The 25,408-nt window shown below is 37.2% G+C and overlaps 2 protein-coding genes across 2 annotated transcripts; both read right to left on the bottom strand.

The window, feature by feature from the left end:
• Window positions 1-5,385: 5,385 nt before the first annotated feature.
• Window positions 5,386-25,016, bottom strand: LOC307109331 (uncharacterized protein; the record flags this gene model as incomplete). Its single annotated transcript, XM_079788017.1, has 4 exons — window positions 5,386-6,369; window positions 10,609-10,661; window positions 21,767-22,680; window positions 24,988-25,016. 4 exons carry the CDS (start codon window positions 25,014-25,016, stop codon window positions 5,386-5,388), a joined length of 1,980 nt encoding a protein of 659 aa, XP_079644143.1.
• On the bottom strand, window positions 11,113-12,058 carry LOC307109704 (olfactory receptor 5D13-like; the record flags this gene model as incomplete). The annotated part of the gene is given in 2 exon segments (XM_079788570.1): window positions 11,113-11,523; window positions 11,525-12,058. Coding segments are annotated over 2 exon segments (945 nt in total).
• Window positions 25,017-25,408: the final 392 nt, after the last annotated feature.

The raw sequence follows: 25,408 nt of genomic DNA, 5'->3' as shown, positions 1-25,408 counted from the left end.
TCACGTCCCCCCGCGACCATCAAAAGTGGGGGAGCTGGGTGCCTGTCTGCTCTGGCACCAGGCCTTTCAGAAGCCTCCGCCGAGCTGGAAAGGCCTGGTGCACCAGCGGACAGGCACCCAGCTCCCCCGCGATCGAAAGCGGAAACGTGTAGGGGACCCTACATGTGCATGCTTCAATCATGCACTGGGCCTCTAGTACAAGAATAAAACTCTGGCCCTAACCGGTTTGGCTCAGCTGATAGAGCATCTGCCTGCGGACTGAAGGGTCCCAGGTTCGATTCCAGTCAAGGGAATGTACCTTGGTTGCAGGCACATCCCCAGTAGGGGGTGTGCAGGAGGCAGCTGATCAATGTTTCTCTCTCATTGATGTTTCTAACTCTCTATCCTTCTTCCTTCCTCTCTGTAAAAAATCAATAAAATACATTTTTTTAAAAAAAAAAGAATAAACTCTGTGTTTCTCACACTCACAACTTTACAGGGCAAAGCCTACTTTTGCCTGACCCTATATTTCTCTAATTGCTGCCTAACACCTCTAAGATCCTCCCATACCAGGAAAACCTCTATCTTTCTAGGAAGGTTATCTCTGGTCCCACAACCCATGAAATAGTTTCAGATGGCCCATCAGTGAAGGTGTCAGATCATATGTGAAACTGAGACACTCCGGGGTCCTATCTGCTCATATTCTCATAAGTTTGAGTATTAAAGACAACCTCAAAAGACAATCCATCACAAAGCCAGACATTCTCACTATCACACTTTTTCTTAATACAATTCTTAATTTATCTAAGTCCATTAAGAATTAATGCTAAGGACACATATGTAATACCTTAATCAATAAAGAAAAACAAGTAATGCTATATTTAATGTAATGTCCCAAAAGCTATTATTAAACTACTAGTAAATTTTTCTATATATTTGAATCCAGGAAATTTAATAGGTGAAATATTCTTTCTTATAATTTTCCTCCATTTTGTTGTAATTTTTGCTCTCAAGGGCCAATGTGTCCTGCTTTACAATTTTAATTAAAGCTGGTATCTTTTCATTTTTTTCACTAGTCTATTTATTCTCTGCTTACTTCATTTTATTTAAATACTTGCTTGTCTACCTTGACTACTCCTCCAAGAAATTATAGAAGCAAGACAATGCACAGTTCCAAAATTCTCCAAGCTCTTCATACCCCCACCCTAGGCATCTGCTGTTCATGGGGCTGCTACCGGGGAGCTCAGCTGAGCCAGGCCTTCTGATTGCAAAGCTCTGTAGGACAATAGCATGTCCTCTTCCTGCCATGTTCAGATATGGAACTTTTGCAGTGACTAAATATTTCTCAAGAACTGCATAGATCTGAAGGGTAAATGTCCCCCTCTCACATTGTTTTCTAGATACCATACATTGAAATTAATATCAATCTGTCTTTTGAATCTTAAAACAAACCTGCTGATGGCAAAGATAGGACCTCTCCTGGTTGGAAGGGATACATATATTCCTATATTTATAATCACAACCTTTGGGATATGGACCCTAGAGACTCTCCATTGTCTCATGCTCTTGAGGTCATGAAATAAACAATTAAAATTAATCACCTTTCTCTGATGTTATTCTTGTGTACTGGAAATCTGGAGCAGCACGAAGGGCATTTCATATGAAAATTTATCTTTTAAAGTCACTTCCCCCAGCTCCCTGATCACTCCTATACCTTTCTATAGTTACCAAAATTACATAATTATAAAAGTCCTCATTATTGAATATTAACCAAGTGGCTACTATATGCCAGGAATAACCCTCTTCCTCCATTCCACCCATTCTATGTTGGAGAAGTGTAAAATGCATCAGTTAGGGCATCATGATTCATTGAGAGTTAAAGCAGAGACATTTACGAAGTTCAATATTCAATCAGAAAAATGATCTAGTCCCCTTCAAATCTCTTCTATTCTATTATCTTTTCCCTTCTCCATCTTATCCAGCTAGTCAGACCTCCTTGGTACTTCTCAAAAACAAAAACAAACAAAAAACACTCATTCCTTATGGCCTTTTTTACTATTATCATCCCAGATAATTTCTATAGTGCTTCAGGGAATGTTTTCCCTGAAGTATTTGCTCAAAAGCATGTTTGTTTATTTGTTTTTTAATTTACCTTTATTGTTGAAAGTATTACAGATGTCCCCCTTTTTTTCCATTGACCCCCTCCACTTTATACCTGCCCCTCCCAGGCCTTCACCACACTATTGTCTGTATCCATGGGCTATGCATATATGCATATAAACTCACCAGTTAATCGATTAATCTCTCCCCACCCCACCCACCCCGATCTTCTTTCTGAGATTCACCTGTCTTTTCCATGCTTCTATGTCTCTGGATCTATTTTGTTCATCAGTTTTTTGTTGTTGTTTTTTTTTTCATTAGATTCCACATATGAGTGAGATCATGTGGTACTTATCTTTCTCTGACTGGCTTATTTTGCTTAGCATAATACCAAGTCTCTGCATCTGTCTCAAATGCATTTTTAGTGAAACCTTCAATTACCATGCTATTATACTTCTGGGTTACCCTACTTCCCAATTTAGTGTTTAAAGTACTTATCATGGTTCAAATATATATTTAATGCTTATTTATTGAATTTATTATATATTGTTTGTTCCCTCCTGCTAGAACAAAAGCTCCAGAAAAACAGGGATTTTTTTTTATTGGCTTTTCTTTACTGATACAGCTCAAGCTCCTAGATCAGTGACTATCACAAAGTACCATGAATCTTTATTGAATGAAAAATACGACCTTCTATGGAACTGGGATAAAGGCAAAAATACTAGAACTATGAAGAATTTGAATGCAGAGAAGAGATAGTTCGGAAAGAATGTTTTTAGAAGGCATTATTAAAACTGGACAGTCAAAATAAAATAAAACAAATGTCCACTCTGTTGAATTTTCTATCTCTTGTCAAGTTTATTACAATAGAAATTTTAAATTTTCAAAATCAAATACAGCATGGTGAAATTGTCCACAAATGCGAAAGAGCATCTCAAATATTCTCCTTTAGATCATCTTAAAACCAAAGTTTTATCCTGTCCATTCATTCAGCAAACATTGTTGCATACCCACTAAATGCAAGGCTATGCTATTGATTTAAGAATAATACAGATATAAATTACATTAAAACTTTTATCTCAAAGGATATATAATCTCTCTGTAGTAACAAGCAATACCATTGAACATAGACTGGTTGAAGGATGTATATCAGAATTAACAAAGTGACTGTTTTGCTAACTTTTCTTTCTGGTGCAGGAACCAGGGAAAGGAGGTTTGAGCACATAATGAGAATATGTAACTACTCATTCAATCATTCAAGAAACAAATATTTATTATAGACATATCCTGAGACAGATACTATCTTTGGTATCAGAGGGAAAAGAGAGAAAGAATATCTCTTTATCAACAAATTTATACTTAATGGAGAATACAAAAACAAATAAATATGTAATCATTTTCTGGTAATAATGCTGAAATATATATAATTGAAAGAATCATTTTTTTATATTTTCTTGATGGTGCATTTATTTTTTTTAAATCTTTTTTGTTAAAAGTATTACATATGTTCCCTCTTTTTCCCCATTGACCCCTTGTAGCCCGCCCAGCCACCCACCCCAGGCCTTCACCACAATATTGTCTGTGTCCATGGGTTATGCATATATGCATTTAAGTTCCTTGGTTGATCTCTTAGGGAAGTTAGGCAAGACCACAATGAGGTGCTATTTGAGCATAGACCATTATGAAGTTATTCAAATAACTGGGGGAAGAGTGTTGAGTCTGGAGCAAAGAGTACAGCAAATACAACTCATTGTCAAATAGTCAGCTTTTTTATGTATCTCAATAATTCTGCAGTTTGTGTTGCTGTTCTATATTTTCTAAATCCTTTTATCAAAAATATAACATGGATATTTCAGGATGACATTATCTATGGCAGAAAGAAAAAGAAGGAAGCCAATCTGGGTGTATCAATGGGTGTCCTTTAAGATGTATTTGTATAATTAAGTTCCTTAATTATTATAAGGAATAGTATTCTATTCCTTAGAATACTAACAAAATATGGAATAATACTACCAGAGTATTGTTGCAGTATTCTATAATTTAAAAAATTACCATGAAATAATTCACGTCTTCAGAAATTATCTGGGATGATAGAACCAAAAGCTTTATCAGTGTAATTTTAAACCTTTTATGTAATATAGGTGGTGCTTTTTGTCAATTTAATATTTTTCTATTGTTTTAGCAGAGAAATTTTGTATATTTATGTAATCTAAATTTTAAACCTGTACTTAGAGCTCTTATGGCATGTGAAATAAAGAAAATATATAATTTTATCTTTTTCTCACATGGCCATCTATTTGTTCCAATATGACACTGTTTTAATAATAATGTCTATAATTCATTTTAAATTCTATAGGGATAGCCTTACTGCTATAATTTGCTCTGATTTTTAAGATATTTGTTACTGGATATTTGTGCTTGTTTAGCCATTCATAAAAACATTAGAACAGAAATTTTGAAATATGATTCCTTAATATTTCCTGATAAAATGTATATTACATTCACTCTGATACATATGAACTAGACTAGATAATGTTTAAGACATTCCCAGGCCTGATAATACTGGGCATGCAGCCTTTTGAGAAATAATATCCAAGCACAGCTAGAAGTATTAAAGTGACTCCAGGAATTGCTATTCCAAATGACAAAATTAATTTTCATGACCTCTCACACCAATAGCCTCAGAGGTATTATAGTGAAAAGGGCACTAGTTTTGGAGTAAACAGTAAGTTCCTGTCTTAAATCAATCATTTTAGTCATTTCCAGACTAGTTTCTTGATCTTCTGTGTCATCATCCACACAACAGGTGTAAACATCCTTGCCCAATGTACTTCTCAACACAAGCTGACCATTCATAGAATTCACAGGAAGGAAGGTGTCAGAAAAGGCTTATCACCCCTTTTATCAAAAAGCATATCCACCTGTATCTCCCAACAAAGACACAGTGCTTTAGTGACACACAACACAAATACATTTAAAGGCAAGTTACCCATGGTCACTTGCAGTAACAAAACAAAAAGGCCTTTTCTCAGGTGAATAAAGATGATTCTCTCAGCTTTGTAGTATTGTTATGTGTGGTTGTTGTTTTTTATAGAATTTGAAGAAATAAATGTTTTGCAGATCAAAATCCTATGGAATCCATCCCAAAATTAACTTTTCTGGCATCACCAAGGGATTTGAGCTAACCAATCCACAATATATTAACATCACAGCCACCTATAAAAACCTCGTGCAAATATATGCTATCTTAGACGTGTTATAAGCTCCTATTGTTCATTGGGACTGAAAACACCTTTTGAGGTTGGTTCAGGAGGGTGGAACTTTTGTGTCTATGAATTTCCAGAAGGCATCCTTCACATCTCTGTTCCTCAGGCTGTAGATCAGAGGGTTCAGCATGGGGTTGACCACTGTGTAAAAGACAGAGGCCACTTTGACCGTTTGCCGAGAGTTTTTGGAGATGGGCACACAGTAGAGCGAAAGGATGGTCCCATGGAAGATGGTGATGGCCATCAGGTGGGAGGCACAGGTGGAGAAGGCTTTGCGACGCCCGCTGGCAGAGCGGATTTTCAGTACAGTCACAAAAATAAAAGCATATGAAGCGAGGATAATCAGTAGTGTGCTCACCTCATTGAAGGTAGCAAAACCAAAGAGCAGCAGGTGGGGAATGTGTGTATCAGAGCTCGAGACGGCAATGAGAGCAGTATATTCACAGAAAAAGTGGTTAATTACATTATATCCAAAAAAATTAAGTTGGAGAGCATAGCAAAGGAGTACCAAGGGGCCAAACATACCCCAGAAATATGACCCAGCCACCAGCAAGGCACAGAGCCTCAGTGACATGGCCACTGTATAGAGCAGAGGATTGCAGATGGCCACAAAGCGGTCATAGGCCATCACCGCCAACAAGAAGGACTCAGTCACCACAGCAGTGCAGGACAGGAAGTACTGCAACATGCAGCTAGCATAGAAGATACTTTTATCAGCCATGACCAAGTTCTCAAGCAGCTTGGGAGTAACGATGGAAGAGTAACAAAAATCAACAAAAGAAAGGTGACTAAGGAAAAAGTACATGGGGGTGTGAAATTTGGGGTTAATCTTGATGATTATTATCATTCCGAGATTGCCTACCACAGTGATGATGTATATGATCACAAACACGAGGAAGAGGGGGATCTGAAGCTCTGGGTAATCTGTGAAACCCAAGAGGACAAAGATTGTCTCCACACTCCTATTTCTTGCAGTCATCACTGCAGTACATTTGAAGAGAGGGGTGGGGGAAGAGAGTTGTTTCTGTCAAAGAAATATATGGCAGTAAGCAACAAACATATCATGAATTTCTACAGTAGACCAAAGAAAATGATTTAAAAAAAAGGGGGGTGGCGGTTGGATCCTACTTTATTCCATACAGAACACGTCTCATGCAGATTATTGCTACAGGTATAACAAACCAAGCTGAGTCTCTAAAACATCTTTGCACTTCCATTGCAATTTGTGTTCCCATAAGAAATGCTTATCAAATTACAGTGTGTACATCCACACTAGCTAGTAGCATAATATGCACACAGCTGATAAAAATGTTTGCACATAAATGCATAGTGAGTCTGTGGGGGGAAAAAGGTGAAACGTTTGCCTCAAAAAAGAACATATAATGCTACAGTATTCTGCCTATACACATAAATCAACTAAAATCTTCAAGAGAACATGTTTCTATTCTAAGGATAAAGTAAATATTAGAGAAATGTAGGAAAAAAATAATATCAATCCCAACTTAGCACCTTTTGTTTAGAAAAGGTTACTTCTTTCATTGAATACCTTAGCTACTGAGGGGTTGAGGAGAACAATGGCTCCTTTTGACCTCTGAGTATAATATACACTTTATTAGGGTTTATAGCCTAAGAGTTAGCTTCTACTACAGCCCAGACATTGTATAGATACATCTCTTAAGGGTCTCAAGATTTGTCATGTAGAGTTCTCTCAAAACTAATTAATACTCTTTCTTGTGAAAGTTTATATACCAATAGAAAGTGCATATAAGGAGGATATGAGTATATATCTATTTCCAGGTAGAAAGTTTACTCTGTTTTTTTGTGAAAAGGTTGTCAGTGGACTTGAAGCCAAATATTTCCACGAGTGTTAACTTCTTTCTTTAATGTAATTAGACTCAGAATTGGATAGCATTTCCAGTGACTTACTATAAAAAAAAAAACCTATCATCACATTCAGAAAATATGTTCACTGTTTCATAGAAACCTGAATAAACTTACCTGCTACAGAGGAACAGGCCACCACCCTGTTCTCAGAAGCTGAGTGTAATGGAGGCATCAAGGCCCTTATATCTAACTTGTAGCCCTGGGACTCAAACCCTGGAGAATCCCTAGCAACTTATTTCTCACAAACATCAAAACAGGTAATTAAGGCAAATGCCAAGTCCCTTGTGCCATTTTTAATGACTAGAATTTCTTTGAAATCACATAGAAAAATTGCTGCTTGAAATGGACTACCAGCCTTTGTTTGCACACAACCAAATGCCCTCTAGAATTACTAAAACTAAGGTAGAGCCGTATTTCTCAAATTCTGCCTCCTCTACACCAAAATTCAGTAGGCCTCTTTTGATTTGGTGGATAGCATACACCCATTTTAGGCAAGTTACTCCAACCCATTTATAAAGTTACTCAAAACATCGTCTATTTTTTTGTGAATCCCAAAACAAGAGAAACGCCAACAAGTCCAGTCTGCCATGCCAGCTTCTGTGTTATTTCGGACAATTGACCTGATTATATGATTGTCCTTGAAGTGTATTCACAGATCAGGATTGTGCAGAACTTTGGTTAAGCCCCTAATAGTGAATTACAGATTAGACCATTAGAATTTTAAAACAAAGCAGTAACTTCCACAGCAGATAACTATTTACCTTTTGAGAAACAGCTTCTGACTTTTTAATGGACCCTAATAGGGACTAAATGAGTGACCATAGGCTACCAAGTTATTATGCAACCTACACTTCCTCAGCTGGGTGTTGTCTATCCCACCAACCCATGACATTTGGCACACACAGCAGTCCATAGCATTCCTGTTCCTGAAGACACAAGTAATTTACATGAGGAAGTGGTTCAGGTGCCCATGATCCATGCTATTGTTGCTTTGTCCTTCAAAGATTGAACTTATAATGTATCCTCATGAGGAATTTTTTTTATGATAACCTGAATATGGAAGAAAGTATTGGGGCCTCATTTTTAGATGATTCTACAAAAATGGACAGCTGTAACACTACAGACCTATCCTAGGGTGTCCCTGAAAGACCGTGGTGAAGAACAGCTCACCTAGTATTCAGTAATTCAAACAGTGTGCCTGGAATATTGGAATAGCCTTTCAAACCTCAGTTATGGGACAAGCTCTGTTGGCAATACTTTAGAGGGATTGAGTAAAGGCCTCCAGAATGTGTTATATGCTCTAAATCTGCAACCAGTACACAACCGCTATTTTTCCAGTAATTTATGGGACCCGGAATTTATGGGTGAGGGGTGGAAATGCGAGTGGCTCTTCTACCTTTTAATCCATAATGATCCACAAGCTATATCTCTGCTTCCCATAAGGGGAACCATGAGCTGTAGTAGTTTAGAGGAGCAGGAGCGATACTTCCACTAGGGAGCACAGGGATTGGTTCAGCAAGCTGGAATTGTGGCTTGTTTTAGCAAGAAAATGTGTTGGGCGTGAGGTTAAATAGATTCTGGAGCAGAGGCACCAAGATGCATTATAGCTTCTACTTCCAGTCTCTCCAAACACTATTCAGAGGTTGCTGCATAAGGCAGCCAGGGAATCCTACTAGCGGATGAGAGACTTCATGGGAGAATACTGAGGCACCCCAGCCAAAAGCCAGCACCATGTCACCTAACAAAACAGTGACATCGTTTTGGAAGTTTAGACCCAGAAGAGCTCCCAAATGATTGCAGCCTTCTAATGAGGCCAGGTGTAGCACTCAGCCAGAAGGATGGAGTACAGCTTCTGGGACATGGCAACTGTGTAAGGCAGAGACTTACAAAAGCCAGGAAATGGTTATAAACCAACAATGCTAAGAATGATTTTTTTTCTTTCTTTTCTTTTCTTTTTCTTTGAATTGCATGTGGTTTAGGAGGTAAGAGCGAACAGAAGAAGCATCTTTTGTGCACTCTATATCCCCTTAAACAAGTCTGGATATTATGATAAAGTTATGTGGAAACCCTGGTTTAAAACTGAAGAAAGTTAAAAATAAAATGTGTTTACTTTATGTTTTACAATTGCCTACTTGCTCACACATACAAGATGAGGTTTTGTGGTATATCTTTATAGTATAAAGTGAAGTCAGAAAATTTTATTCAAAATCAACACACCGGGTGAAGGCCAGCAGATGAATAACCAATGTAGAGGACATTTCAATCAAAACAGTTGCAATAATTCTGTACTTGTCTGGCAGATATGCCATGCAGGTAAAATGTGTAATTAATTAAAAGTTAACCTTTAAAAACAAATCAAAATTATGCAAACTATTTCTGAAACATATTGTGATATCCTCTGTGTTAACAAATAGAATTACAAAATCAAGTTTAACCCTTTGCACTCGCTTGCTTTTTTCTCGATTCCTTTATTCTACTCGGGATTTAATTTTTTAAATACCCCAGATGTTACAAAGCGCGGCAGTAGAATAAAAAACTGGAGTTTCTTTTCACACAAACTTATTTATTTGGATTTTTTTATATTTCAAATTATTGATACATTCAATACAATTCGACATACGAGCTGCTACCGATGCTAACCGTGTCGAGTCACACTCGACATCCAAGTGCATTATCACATCAGATTGCAAGATTAATAACTACATATTTCTCATTTTTGGCAATCCTTCTAGAAATTTCTATAAAATCAACATTTTTACTTGATATTCAGAGTCATCATGTTTAACATCACTTCCTACACTATAATAAAAGTACATGAGGCCCTGCAGAGAACCCCAATAAGTTGACCAGATCTGAGAGATTGTGTCTCTAGGCTCTCATTGCTAGTCTTCTATATTCATACTCCTAGCTACATTTCAGAAGTTCTTTATAACCTCAACATTCCCATTGCTTAAATGGAATTAAAGAATGATTTAAAAAATAATTTGCCATGCCAACTTATAGTCAAGAAATTTGGATTTTATGGTCTCATATTCACTGGTAAGTAAATTTCCTAGAGTTGCTACAGTAAATTGCCCCAAAGGTGGTTGTGTAAAAAATGGAAATTTGTTTTCTCATACTTCTGGAGACTAGAAGCCTGAAATCAAGGTGCTGGCAGGGTATGCACCCTTTGAAGATGCTAGGAGAGAATCCTTTGCATCATCCAGATTCAGGTGGTTCCTGGAGTGCCTTGGCTGGTAACAACAAAACGCCAACCTCTGCTTCATCTTCACTAAGCCTTCTTCCCTGTGTATCTCCTTGGGTTCTTTTCTCAATAAGAACATGCTCATTTGGATTTGGGGCCCACCCTATTCCAGTATAATCTCATCTCAATCTTTACCTTAATTACATCCTCAAAGAGCCTATTCTCAAATAGTGTCACATTCTGAGTTTCTGGATGGACATGGATATTTTGGGGGACATTATTCAACCTGTAACACTTATGTCACTTCACTTACAATTCACACTGAAATGAATAGAAATCAAATTATCACCTAAACTGGTTTGGCTCAGTGGATAGAGCGTTGGTCTGCAGACTGAAAGGTCCCAGGTTCGATTCCAATCAAGGGCATGTACCTTGGCTGCAGGCATATCCCCAATAGGAGGTGTGCAGGAGGCAGCTGCTCAATGTTTCTCTCTCATTGATGTTTCTAACTCTCTATCCCTCTCTCTTCCTCTCTGTAAAAAATCAATAAAATATATAGTTTTTAATTATCACATAAATGGTTATTGCAAAAGATTTAAAATTCTGGTGAACTGACTAAGTAATTTAAGTCATCATCTCTACTAGAAGCACTGAACAATTCTCAATATAGTAAATCACATTTCTTGGAAATATAAATCTTCAACAAAATTTTATTGAGTGATGAATTAACTTCCTGACACTCTCCTTTACAACTTTGTTTCTGAGGCTGTATATCAGAGGGTTCAGCATGGGAATTACCACTGTATAAAACACAGAACCTACTTTGATTATGAGCCTTGAGTTTTTGGAGTTGGGTACACAATAAAGGAACAGGAAAGTCCCGTGGAAAATGGTGATAGTAGTGAGGTGAGAGGCGCAAGTGGAGAAGGCTTTTTTGCGCCCACTAGCTAAAGGCATTTTTATGACAGTGACAACGATGAAAACGTACGTAGTGAGAATGATTACCAGGCTGATCACCTCATTTAATATGGCTATGGCAAAGCAAAGCACTTGACTGATGTAGGGATCAGAGCAGGAGACAGAAACAATGGCAGAGTGCTCACAGAAAACAATTATTTATGATGTTAGACCCACAGAAGGATAATGCCTGGAGAAAATAGGTGAGTGGCAGGGAAAACACTATTCCTAGGATGTAGGGGCCAGCTACTAGTGATGCACAGAGCTTTTGGGACATGACTACCGTGTAGAGCAGAGGGCTACACACGGCCACAAATCGGTCATAGGCCATCACTGCCAACATGAATGTTTCTGTCACCGCAAATAAACAAGCCAAGAAGAATTGCATGATGCATTCTGGGAAAGAGATGGTTCTTTCTTCCACAACTAAGTTCTCCAGCAGCTTGGGTGTAATTGTAGTGGAATAACAGAAATCTACAAAGGACAAGTGGCTGAGAAAAAAGTACATGGGGGTGTGGAGTTGGGGACTGGTCCTGATGATCATGATCATGCCCAGGTTTCCCAGTACAGTGACCATGTAGATGATCAGGAATACCAGGAACAGGGGCACCTGGAGATCCGGAAAATCTGAGAAGCCCAAGAGAGTGAATGTGGCTCCAGCACTCCAATTTCCTTCAGTTAACAACATGGTTGTTGCTGGAGAACACCTGAAATAATGATAAAAATAACAACAATGATAATAATGACAGTACATTTATAGAACAGTTACCATTTGGCAGGCATTGTGCTAAAACATTAAGCTAGATTAACTTCTTTTTTATCTTTATTGTTGAAAGTATTACAGATGTTCCCTCTTTTCCCCCATTATTATGCTGAGCAAAATAAGCCAGTCAGATAAAGATAAATATCACATGATCTCACTTCTATGTGGAATCTAAAAGAACAAAATAAGCTATATTAACTTTCATCTCCAAACAGCATTGGAGATGGTTCTGTCTCCCACAGACCATGAGTTGAACCATAATGTTCAACCTGAGGATCACAAGAAAGGTAGCATCTGTGAGTCACCACAAGAATTTTCAAGCTTTGAAAAAATAATGGATATTAAAGGAATATAATCCTGTATATATCTTCAAGCTCTCGATTAATCCATCCTGAAGCTATAATAATTGCCTTAGTGCTCTACAAACAATGTGGCAACCTGATAAAATAATGAAGTTACAGCTTTAACATGTTGTTCCCTCACACATCTGTTTTCTTTCCTACATTAAGTGTTTTTCTCACTTACTGTCATTGATGCTGTCCACATACTGATCTAGATTCTTTAACTTTTAAATATCTATTATTTTTTATTTCATAATTTTATTAGGCATATTAGAGCATTAAATGCTCCTAGGATCTCTGAATTGGAGAGCAACTTAAAATGTATTTTGCTCTAGCCTTTCATATTCTCTAAAGGAAGCTAGAGAATGTGGTAATAGTTACCAATGGTTACATAATCACCCTCAAAATTTCCTGCCACTCTAAGTATTGTAGACGGGTTTTGATTAAAGTTACATATGTCATTATCTTGTTTGGAGTCATGCAATGTTTGTTATATTTGTATATGTGATTTTGAGAAAGCAAAAGCATCTTGTATTCACAGCAGTTCATAACTGCAGAAATATCCTTAATCATTTAATGATTTTTTTTCTTTTTCTTTTGCAGTTTATTTTGGGTTCCCTTCCTTTGCAACTAAAGACTCATGATAAATCACACGTTATCTCATTTAATCCTGCAACAAGTTTTTGTTTGTTTGTTTTCTTTTTAAATATATTTTTTATTGTTGATAGTATTACATATATCTCTCATTCACCCCCCTCCCTTTACCATTAGCCAATAGTATGCACATGTCTGAAATATTCAGATGAACATAAGACAATTTGTATGAATCTCATAAACAAAGATGATGTTTTAGTTTTGCCTAACCAGGTCAAGGTAGAAAGAAACTATTATACTCTTCATAGCTAAATGCCCCTTGTGACATTCCAAAACATGTATTTCCTACATGAGGAAAAGGGTATCAGCAGGCACGAAGAGCTAATGACAGGTCAGCATAATTTAAAAAGCATGGTTTTGAAAACGTATATTTAAATTCAGTTTCAGGCTTTGTCATTTACTGTGTGATCTTTGGTGAATTACTTGAATTGTCTACACCTCAATTTCTTTATCAATAATATTGACAGGGTAATAGGTATTTCATAGATGTGTAAAAATTAAATTAGGAAATGATATTAATATACTGAACACAAAATCTGGTAATCATGGAATCCAGGAGCTGTAGGTTTCTCTATCCTCACCCCTTTTTATCGTTAGTGCTATGGCTAATTGGTATTATTTTTAAACCCTGATATTTTTTTAATCTAAGGAACAGATCAAGGATCAAAGTGGGCAGCAATGAATATCTAGGTACAGTTTGGAATGTCAAAGTCTAGCTCATCTCTTTCCTGGATCTCCCCTTGGCCCTAATTGTCTTAATTCAGCAATTACTCTGCTTCACCAAGTTGTCTCTGTTTTCCCCTTTGCTTTCTCGTTATTATCTGACTCTTTCTTGTCCTCTGTTTCCAACCGCAGGTTGGTGCCTTTGGGAGGCTTAGCAAACTGCAATCATTACTCGGGTGAATTATGGTAGCTCGGTACCAGCCAGCTTCCCTGCTGCCAGACTGCACTATGAGAGCATCAAGCATCAATTTCTTCTTCCCTTGATGACAGTGATTATCATCATAACAGGCTTTGCTCTGAAAACTTTGATTTATTCCTAGTAGCTAATTTATCAAATCTAAATTCCTCTGCTCAGTTTTACCTAAAGCCTTATCTTAGCTCTCCCTCAGTAGTCAACCTTCTTTATTCATGCCAAATAAATGAGAGGTAACACAAGATAGATCACGGAGCCTGAAACCAACTCACCTGAAGAGTCTGTTTTTTGCTATTAATAGTCTCCAAGGAAGTTCCCACTCAGAATTCAAAATTATTTAAAATATAAAGAAGTTGGTAAATACAGAAGAAGTTTCCAATAAATTTTAATTGTTGCAATGGCAACATTTATCTTTCTTATTGTCCAGAAAAACAGAGAGAGAGAGAGAGAGAGAGAGAGAGAGAGAGAGAGAGAGAGAAATTGAAATTGATTTGGAAGTTGAATCTGACTCCCAGAACTTACGTAGGGCTTATGTATACTTCCATGACCTTGGGGATTTTGACCCTAGAGAATCTTTAATGAACTATTTCTTTTAATATCACAAACTCACAAATTAGATTGAATGCTCTCCTATATGACTTTTTTATAAGAATGCAATTTCTTCTAAATCACTGGAGATGATGCTTCATCAAGCCAAGCCTACCTTATAAATTTCTTTTTAAAATGTAATTATATAAAATATACCAATTAATGTAGAAAATATGGTCACTAAAGTAAACTGCAAATGGAAAAATAAATAAGCTAAAATGCAACTATTTACAGATCATTGCTGTTAACATTTCCTGTGTGATTTTTCTATCTTTTCTATGCATAATGTGTGTGTGTGTGTGTGTGTGTGTGTGTGTGTGTGTGTGTATAAATAATATAACTTTTATTATGCCTTTTTCATTTCACATAAAATCATCATTATTGTTCTTGGAAACATTGATTTACTTTTTTGAAACTAATGTGTTATCTTCCACATATAAGCAATCTACCCTTTCAAGCTTATATTAACCTAATTGAATAATATAATCTCTTTGTGCCTATACCATCTTTAAAATGAAAAATATATTTTAGAAGCATGTTTAGCTCTCTAAAGCTACTGGGTACCAACCAATCCATTGGTCTCACTATGCCCAAATACCACCCAATTAGACTCATATAAATTTTCCCTGGGCCTTTGACAACCAACTCATCATTGCCACACTCTCTACCAGGAACCCGTAACACAACAGAAGCTATTTTCTTACTTTATTTTTATTGTTGACACTATTACAGATATCCCCATCCCCCCTTTGCCCACCTCCACCCAGCCCCCACTCTTCCTTCTCTCTGGCCATCACCACATTATTGTCTGTGTGTATGGGTTATTATGTTCTTCGGCTAATCTCATCACCTTCTTTCATCAAGCCCCCTCCCCCAATTCCTCTCTCCTCTGAGATCAACAGAGGCTATTTATCATGGGGAATAGAATTATTTGTTATAATGGCAAGGCCTTGCTCCAGAATCCTAGTGGGTCTGCATTGTTACTCCCCCTATAGGATTGGCTTGAGTTCTACACTGCATCTGTTCCTCATCACTGACACCTCTACACCATGGACCAGCTCTGGACCCAATTTCTGCACCAGAGTGACTCAAAGCTAGCAACTTTCTATGTTACCTGGTATATGAGCTTTCTATGCTACCTGACAAATTACCATCTACTCAGTGGTTTAAACTAATACACATATTTTATATCACACTTTCTATAGGGCAGCAGTCTGGGCACCACTTAGCTGGCTTTCTGGACTCCGTAGAGAGTCATTAGGGTACAAATTAGGTGTCAGCCAGAGATGTAGTCTCATAAGAAGATTAGCTAGAGAAAGAACACTATTTTATTTAATTCTGTTTACCAGTCAGCAGAGGAGGGTGTGCACAGCCTATATGGGGCAGCAGTATACTTCATGTGCTCAGCTTGGGTGATAAGGGAGACTGTGCTACTGGATCCTAAAAACTACTACATTAGGCTACTCTACCAAGCCTGGGAGGGATAGAAGCTCTACCTAATACATAAAAACCAACACAGGGAGGCTGCCAAAGTGAGGAGACAAAGAAACATGTCTCAAATGAAAGAAGAGAACAAAACTCCAGAAAAAATAACTAAACAAAATTGAGACATAAAATCTTCTAATTGTAGAATTCAAAACACTGGTTATAAGTATGCTCAATGAACTTAGTGAGAACCTCAACAGTATATAAAAAAAAGAACCAGCCAGAAATAAAGGATATACTAACTGAAATAAATGACAATTTATAGGGAATCAACAGTAGAGTAGATGGAGTCAAGAACCAAATCAGTAATTTTTAATATAAGGAAGCAAAAAACACCCAATTAGAACAGAAAAAAGAAAAAAAGAATTTAAAAAATGAGGCTAGGGTAAAAAGCATCTAGAATAATATCAAGTATACCAACATTTGCATCTTGAGAATGCCAGAAAGAGAATAGAGAGAGCAAGAAATTTAAAACATATTTGAAAAAAAATAATGACAGTAAACTTCCCTAACCTGGTGAAGAAAATAGACATACAAGTCCAGGAAGCAGAGAGAGTCTCACTCAAGATGAACTCAAAGAGGCCCACACCAAGCCAAGACACATCATAATTAAAATGCAAAGGTTAAAGACAAACAGAGAATCTTAAAAGCAGCAAGAGAAAAGCAGTTAGTAATCTACAAAGGAGCTTCCATAAGACTGTCAGCTGATTCATCATAAGAAACTTTGCAGGACAGAGGGGATTGGCAAGAAATATTAAAAGTGATGAAAAGCAAATACCTACAACCAAGATTACCATACCCAGCAAAGCTACCATTTAGAAACAGGACTGAAAAGAGCTCCCCAAACAAGAAAATGCTAAAGGAGTTCAATACCAAACCAGTGTTATATGATATGTTAAAGGGTGTTCTTTAAGAGGAAGAAGAAAAATATATATCAAAAATATGAACAATAAAATGGCAACAAATACATATATATCAATAATTGAATTGAAAAAAAAATAAACAAATGAGCAGAACAGAAACAGACTCATAGATACAGAGAACATTTTGGTGGTGGCCAGATGAGAAGGAGGTTGAGGAGATGGGTGAAAAGGTGAAGGGATGAAGAAGTACAAATTAGTTGTTACAGAATAGACATGGGGATGTAAAGTACATCATAGGAAATATAGTCAATAATATTCTAATAACTATGTATTGTGTCAGATGAGTGCAAGACTTATCAGGATGATCACTTAGTAAGTTATATACTGTTTAATCAGTGGGTTGTATACCAAAAGCTAATATAATCATGTCAATTGTATTTTAAAAATAAAAATGATTTTAAAACAAATAAAATAAAATATTGGCACATTAATCTTTCAAGTAATAGGAAATTCTATTATATGACATTTAAATTTGTTTTCTCAGAAAAAAAAAAATTGGTTCGCTATTAGAAAATTCAAAAAAAGTAAGTTGTCATATTAAAACGTTCAAGAGTTAAAATGAAGAAAAAGTACCTTAGTTTAACATTCACCAAAAAAATACAAATAAAAAACATAACTTTGCTAATCTGGGGGAATGGGTTCCACAAAGACATAGCAAACAACATTTTAAATATAAAATATTCAATGCTTTTCTTGTGACATCAGGAAGTCAAGGATGCAGTTTTACTATTTGTCCAACATTACACTGAAGTTCCTAGCACTGAAGTTAACCAAAACAAAACAAACAAAAAAAAAAACGTAAAAGAAATAATATTGGAAATAAAAAATACATATTTAATCAGAGATTATATAATGTGCATTTTGAACATCCAAAATAATCTATAAATAAATTATAAAATTACTACATTGTAGGCTGTGATGCTCACATCACCTCAAAAATCCCAAACTTCACATTGCTTAAACTGAACTGAAATTTGACCTGGACAATCACTTGGTCATATATATTATCAAAGGAAACTTTATACTCCAATTTTTTAATCAAAAACTTAGTTTAAGTAATCAGAGCTTTCATCCCTAATATAATTTGTCATTTTAAAGTTGTTTTACTAAATATTAGGGTGAACAGATATTGGACTATTGATTGCAAGCTTACCATAGACTCATGTACTGATTTACTAATGAATAACTCTTACCAATACTCTCAAAAAAGAAATAAATAATATTCTAGCTTTACATTTATCACAGGATAATTTAGTGTTGAATAACTTCTTGACTGTCTCCTTCACATCTTTGTTCCTGAGGCTGTAGATCAGTGGATTCAGCATGGGGATGACCACTGTGTAAAAGACAGAGGCCACCTTGACCATGAGCCATGAGTTTCTGGAGTTAGGAACACAGTAGAGAAAAAGAATGGCCCCATGGAAGATGGTAATGGCAGTCAAGTGGGAGGCACACGTGGAGAAGGCTTTGTGGTGCCCCCAAGTTGAAGGCATCTTGAAATTCTTAGAAATTTCATTACATTTGTGTAAATAAATGTCCACTCGAAAACATTTCCAATAATCTATTCTAACAAAATTTGTAGCTATTCAGGATTTTCTATTCTTTGTGATGTGTCTTGTTTTCTCCTGCAAGACAGAAACCTAATTAGAATCTTAAAATTGTAATTTATTTAATTTCTATCATTTATGTGTTATTTTAAGATTAGGATCTTAAATTCAAGGACCTATAGCATCTATCAGTATGGTTCACTCTATATTGTGTTCACACACCCTAAATACATATATTCTACGATTAAAATATTTTTATTAACCTACACGGCATATGAAAGTACTTGTTGACTGAAACATTTAGTTGAATGTGTATGTCATCTGGTTGACAGAAAATTAAAAAGTTAATAAATCACATAACCCTGTAATTATATATCCTGGATTATTGAAAATATTGTTATGTGTTGCTAACCAAGCAGATAAATAGGTTAGATTACAAAGTTAGATAGCAAATCTTATAGTAATAAAAATTAGAATTTTTTTGAAAATAAAAAGCTCATGATTTAAGTAAAACCAGTAACATAATTCACAGTCTGCAGTTAGATTGGAACCATGATACCTGGAAATTTACCAAGATATTCTGTGAAACATCAACCATGATCAGCAAGTAACACCAGCAAAGAGTCATTTAATTAAGTTAATCCAATGGCCCATCCATTTATGGAAAAGTATTTCAAATTAGAACAGTTATATCATACTTATCTGGAAGATAGAAAAAGAATATTTTCCACAAAATAAACTTGACCATAAACTCTAGGTATCTATAATAATCTATAATAATCCTATCTAATAAAAGAGTAATAGGCAAATTAACCATCACTCCACTACACCCACAAGCCACACCCACCAGCCAATCAGGAGCAAATATGCAAATAAACCCAACCAAGATGGCTACGGTCACAGAGAGCAGGAGAGAGGCTTGGGTTTCCCCGGCGTCAGAGGAAGCCAAGCTTTCCACTGGCCCTTGCCGGCCTAGGCCTCCACTCAAGGCTACAAAGTTTCAATGATAGAAGATAAATAAATCCAAACAAAAATGGCGGCAACCACGAAGCTGGAAAGAGAAGGAGGCTAGGGTTGCCCCCGGCAATGGAGGAAGCCAAGCTTTCTGCACACCCTGGCCGGCCCAGGCCTCCACTTAAGGCTACAAAGTTTCAATTATAGAAGATACATAAGTCCCAACAGAAATGGCTGCCACCACGGAGCAAGCAGAAGGCTTGGCTCCACTCCAGGCTACAAAGTTTCAATTGTAGAAGATAAATAAACCCCAGATACCAGGGCCTCCACTTGGGTTGCCAGGGGGCATGGCCGGGCTGCAAACCACCACAGGCCCTCGCCCAGGCTGGCCCACGCCCCAAGGGAACCCACACCCTGATCCGGGACACCCTTCAGGGCAAACCAGCCATCCCCCACCTGTGCACCAGGCCTCTATCTTATCTAATAAAAGAGTAATATGCAGATTGACCATCACTCCAACACACAAGATGGCTGCCCCATGTGGTCAAAGATCCGGCCCCCATGTGGACACAAGATGGCCACCACAAGATGGCCAGCAGGGGAGGGCAGTTAGGAGGGACCAGGCCTGCAAGGGAGGGCAGTTGGGGGCTATCAAGCCTGCAGGGGAGGGCAGTTAGGGGTGACCAAGCTGGCAGAGGAGGGAAGTTGGGGGTGACCAGGCCTGCAGGGAAGGGCAGTTGGGAGGGACCCAGGCCTGCAGGGGAGAGCAGTTGGGGGGAACCAAGCCGGCAGGGGAGGGCAGTTAGGGGTGACCAGGCCTGCCGGGGAGGGCAGTTAGGGGCAAACAGGCTGGCAGGGGAGCAGTTAGGCATCAAACAGGCTGGCAGGGGAGTGGTTAGGGGGTGATCAGGCTGGCAGGCAGAAGTGGTTAGGGGCAATCAGGAAGGCAGACAGGCGAGCAGTTGGGAGCCAGCAGTCCTGGATTGTGAGAGGGATGTCCAACTGCCCACAGGGATCAGGCCTAAACGGGCAGTCGAACATCCCTCTAGGGGTCCCAGATTGGAGAGGGTGCCGGCTGGTCTGAGGGACACCCCCGCCCCCAAGCACAAATTTTGTGCACCGGGCCTCTAGTAAAAGCATAATATGCTAATTAGACTGGACAGCCAAATGACCTTCCAGATGACCTTCCGGATGAAGCCGGGGCTGCGAGGGCCAAGCCCCTTGCATGAATTTTGTGCATCGGGCCTCTAGTATTGAAATATTGAGGAATTACTCATTCCTCCTCTGTATGCTAATTGTCATATAACATTTTAGTTCTACATGAGGTAGATATACTTTCTCAATCATTGACTTTGTGCTCAGCGCTGTGATCTTCATTGGCTAATAGAATGTTAATAGACATAACATTCTGCCTTGTGATTCAACCACTGACAAAAGCAAAAAGTACTCTAATCAGCCCAATGGTACACAGAGCACAGCTACCCAATTACCATGAAGATCTATAGACTGGAGGTGAGTTTGCCAGTTAGACAAGACTACTGTACCAGGTTAACCAAGAAGTTATAGCTGATATTAGGAGGGCTTCCCAATCATATTACTGAAATGTTACTTTATTATTATGCATCAACAGACATATTATACAGAACTCAAGACTGGCATGAATAACAATTTTAGATTTTGTAATTACTATTTCTGAAGTGTAAATTTGTTTATTTTTTGGTGTTTTTTATACAAACAGCAAATAAAATTTACATTAACAAATACAATTTAACCAAATAATAATCTGGATTGCAGGGGGGGAGGGGGGTGCAAAGATATTTCTTCTTTGCACTTATAATGTTCTGATGTTTTCTGTGTGAAATTAAATATTTCTTTTAAATTTAGTGTTTGAGGGTAACTCTTAGATTGGAAACAAAATGGTATTATGTACTAACTCATAAATCTTTACAGGATAAACTCTGTGTATAAAGACAATTTAAACAATGGAATCTTTAGTTACTGTCATATATTATTTTATAGCTAATCTACTAATGTTTACATTAAACAGAGGTTGAATGATCCCTCAACTGGGGAATTACATTAAGTACATGCACTGCTTCACTTTTCAAAAAAGGAATTTGAAATATTAAAAATGCTAGAAGAATTAGACAAATACCCACAATGCTCTTGGAAATGAGAAAGTAAATCTTAGCCATTTTACATTAATTGACAGAATAATCTGGTACTGATTAACTTCCTAACTGTCTCCTTCACATCCCTGTTCCTGAGGCTGTAGATCAGTGGATTCAGCATGGGGATGACCACTGTGTAAAAGACAGAGGCCACCTTGACCATGAGCCATGAGTTTCTGGAGTTAGGAACACAGTAGAGAAAAAGAATGGTCCCATGGAAGATGGTAATGGCAGTCAGGTGGGAGGCACATGTGGAGAAGGCTTTGTGGCGCCCCCCAGTTGAAGGCATCTTCATGACTGTGATAAAAATGAAAACATATGAAGTAAGAATGATCATCAGGCTGCTTATTTCATTGAATGTGGCAGTAACTAAAATGATCTTCTGGCTAATGTAGGGGTCCGAACAAGACACAGAGACGATGGCAGCATGCTCACAGACAAAGTTATTTATGATATTATTTCCTCTGAAAGATAATTCCAATAGAAAGTAGGTAAGGGTCAGGGAACAGGCGATACCCCAAGAATATGATGCACCCACTAAGAGGGAGCAAAGCTTCTGAGACATGACTACCGTGTAGAGCAGAGGGTTACACACTGCCACAAATCGGTCATAGGCCATCACTGCCAACATGAATGTTTCTGTCACCACAAATATGCAGGCAAAGAAGAACTGTGTGATGCAGCCTGTGAAGGAGATGGTTCTGTCTTCCACAACCAAGTTTTCTAATAGTTTGGGTGTAACGACTGTAGAGTAACAGAAATCAACAAAAGACAAATGGCTGAGAAAGTAGTACATAGGGGTGTGGAGTTTGGGATTGATGTTGATAGCCATGATCATGCCCAGGTTCCCCAGCACAGTGACTATGTAGATGGCTAAGAATAATAAGAACAGGGGCACTTGGAGTTCTGGATATTCTGAGAAACCCAAAAGGATGAAAGTCAGGTCAGCGCTCTGGTTTTCTTGGTTCCTGTGGACAAAACAGGAAAGTTGACTCAGAGAAATGAGAAGCAAAATTTGGATAAGGCATGTTAAAATGAGCAAATGTGGAGAGACCTAGTGAATATATAAAATGTTTTGGAAAATACTTGCTTTCACTTGCTATATTATTTCAGAAGCTAGATTTGATGATATCTCAATTCTAGAGTGAACATGACATTTGTGCAGGTGAAATAATAAAAGAAGGTAGTTGAGAGAGGAAGAACAAAAATAGAGTGCTCTGTTATATTTTAAATGCTCAGACTCGGTATCCTCAGAGACAATTAGCATCATGAGAAGGACCAGTCTAGCTTTTTAACTGAGTATGAGTTTAGTTAAAATGCTTGTCTTGGAGGAAATACATATCATAAGTTTCTATAATTTCTTCCCTGCCCAAACAATTTAACAAGGAGAAGTTAGAACTCAAAAGGAAATTAATGATCTAAGAAAGTGGTTATTACAATTTTTCTTTTTTTCTCTCTATTGTTGCTAGAGCTATTTCTAAATTTCCCCTTGGGGTAAAAGCTTATAATAATACTAAAGAAGTTAGACTTGCCTATTAAATCAGGACCACTCTGTAAACTCACAATGCACAGAGACATATCTTGAGTCCAACAAAACAAGTTCTCATAGTAAAACCCCATGGGACCTAATCTTCCTGAAGTAGCAGAAAATAAGGACATTTAGGGGGGGGGGGGGCGGGGAGGGATGCAATGGATTTTTTTAAATGTCTTAAGCTCTTCCAAAATGCTTCAACTGCCATTTCTGTCATTATAAGCAATTATTCTCAATGCCATTTCCTGACTGCTGACTAAAACCTAACATGGCACTAGGCATAAAGGGAAAGTCATTCCATGTAGAATTCTGCAAAATTCTAGGTCTTATTATGAGCTGAAATTAAACACTCCATAGTTTTCATTCAGTTTTCACACCTTTCTCCTCCATGATCACAGGCAGCACTGAAAGGTTTCCTGCATATATAACCGTATCATTCACATCTCCTTGCACCTTTTCTTCTTTAATTGTTCCTTTAAATTCCTTTATTTAATCCTTGTGGTTTGATCTCCCATCACATTTATTATAATTTTCTGAATGTATTTTTCAACTTCACATAAAATTCATTGAATGCGAATCCATAACTGAGCACATTTTTGTTCACTTTTTCCAAAATCTATATTTATTCTCTATGGTTGTTGTAACAATGCCTGAGCATCCCAGTGTTGACAAGGAAATAGTCATCATCAAAGATAAACATACCAAAGTGTTCTTCTATAGATGATTGGATAAAGACGTGTTACATATATACAATGGAAAACTACTCAGCCATAAGAAAAGATGAAATAATGCCATTTGCAACAATATGGATGGATCCTGACAATATCATGCTAAGCAAAATAAGTCAGAAAAAGTTAAGAACCATATGATTTCACTCATATGTGGGATATAAAACTGAAAACAACAAATGAACAAACAAGAAAAATAAATAAAAACTCAGACACAGATGGAAGGGATTGAGGGGTAATAAAGGGTAAAGGAGATCAAATAAATGGTGACAGAATATTTGACTTTGGGTGGTGGACACACAGTGAAATATACATATGATGTTTCATAGAATTATTTACTTGAAACCTATAAAATTTTATTAACCAATGTCACCCCAATAAATTTAATTTAAAGAAAGATAAATATAATTTCTGATATATATTCATCTCATTCCTACCCACATATCTTTTCCACATGTGTAGCTTTTCACTCTACCTCCTGCCCTCTGTATTTATACTATCAGACTTGGGGCCAAAGTTCACAGACCCTCATTTAGGCCCATGAAATGTCAACATGCTCGTTGACTGAAAGTGCTATGCACACTCTTTGCCTTCTTTCCAGGGACATCTAACCTGGAGTGGCTTTCTCATTTTATAGCTACTCTGTGCTCAACATTGTTATAGGCATTTTAGAAAGCATGAAATTATAAAATATGGATCTCACCCACAAATCTGTCCCTTCTGAGAATTATCTTGAGGAATTATATATATAATTACAAATGATATAACACAACATGTAATTCTTGTTTATCATTAAAATTAAACCTTGTGCATATAAACAGAAGGATAAGAATATTGTGATCAACAAAAACTGAAACGTTCCTAGTGGTGTAGGTCAGTGAATATTCAAATACTTCCAGTTGGCTAAGTAGGTATCCTGGCAGTTAGATTGCCACACATGTTTGCCTCCTGCAAAAATTACTGGAGTACATTATCTTCTTTCTAAAGTGAAATAAACTAAGATTGAATAAACTCACCTGAGTGCAGAAGAATTTGACTTATTCATTTGCTAAAGCTGCTTTGCTAAAATTAATGAATTCCAGGAAAGTTCTTGCTGAGAATTTAACTTTTAAAAAATATATATATGGTAACAAACCTGTGAAAATATTAACAGGGGTCTAGAGTGTGTTGTAATATTTAAGGGAAATTATATTTCCTCTAATCTATTATAAATAAACTTAGAGATGACAGAGAGAAAGAGAAACCAAAAAGCTGAATCCTAGCACCAAGCAGTGTTACACTTATATGCCACCCAGACCTTAGGGATGTTAGCCCTGGAGAATATCATTGAAGTATTGCCTTGGAGACCACAGATAGAGCAGTTAGATGAAGTAATGTCTCATGTGACATTTTGGTTGCATGTAATTTCTTCTAAAGATTGGGGAATAATTTCATCAT

Source organism: Cnephaeus nilssonii (genome assembly GCF_951640355.1).
Source record: "Cnephaeus nilssonii genome assembly, chromosome: 13".
NCBI classification, from domain to species: Eukaryota; Metazoa; Chordata; class Mammalia; order Chiroptera; family Vespertilionidae; genus Cnephaeus; species Cnephaeus nilssonii.
This window is presented reverse-complemented; position numbering and strand designations above follow the sequence as displayed.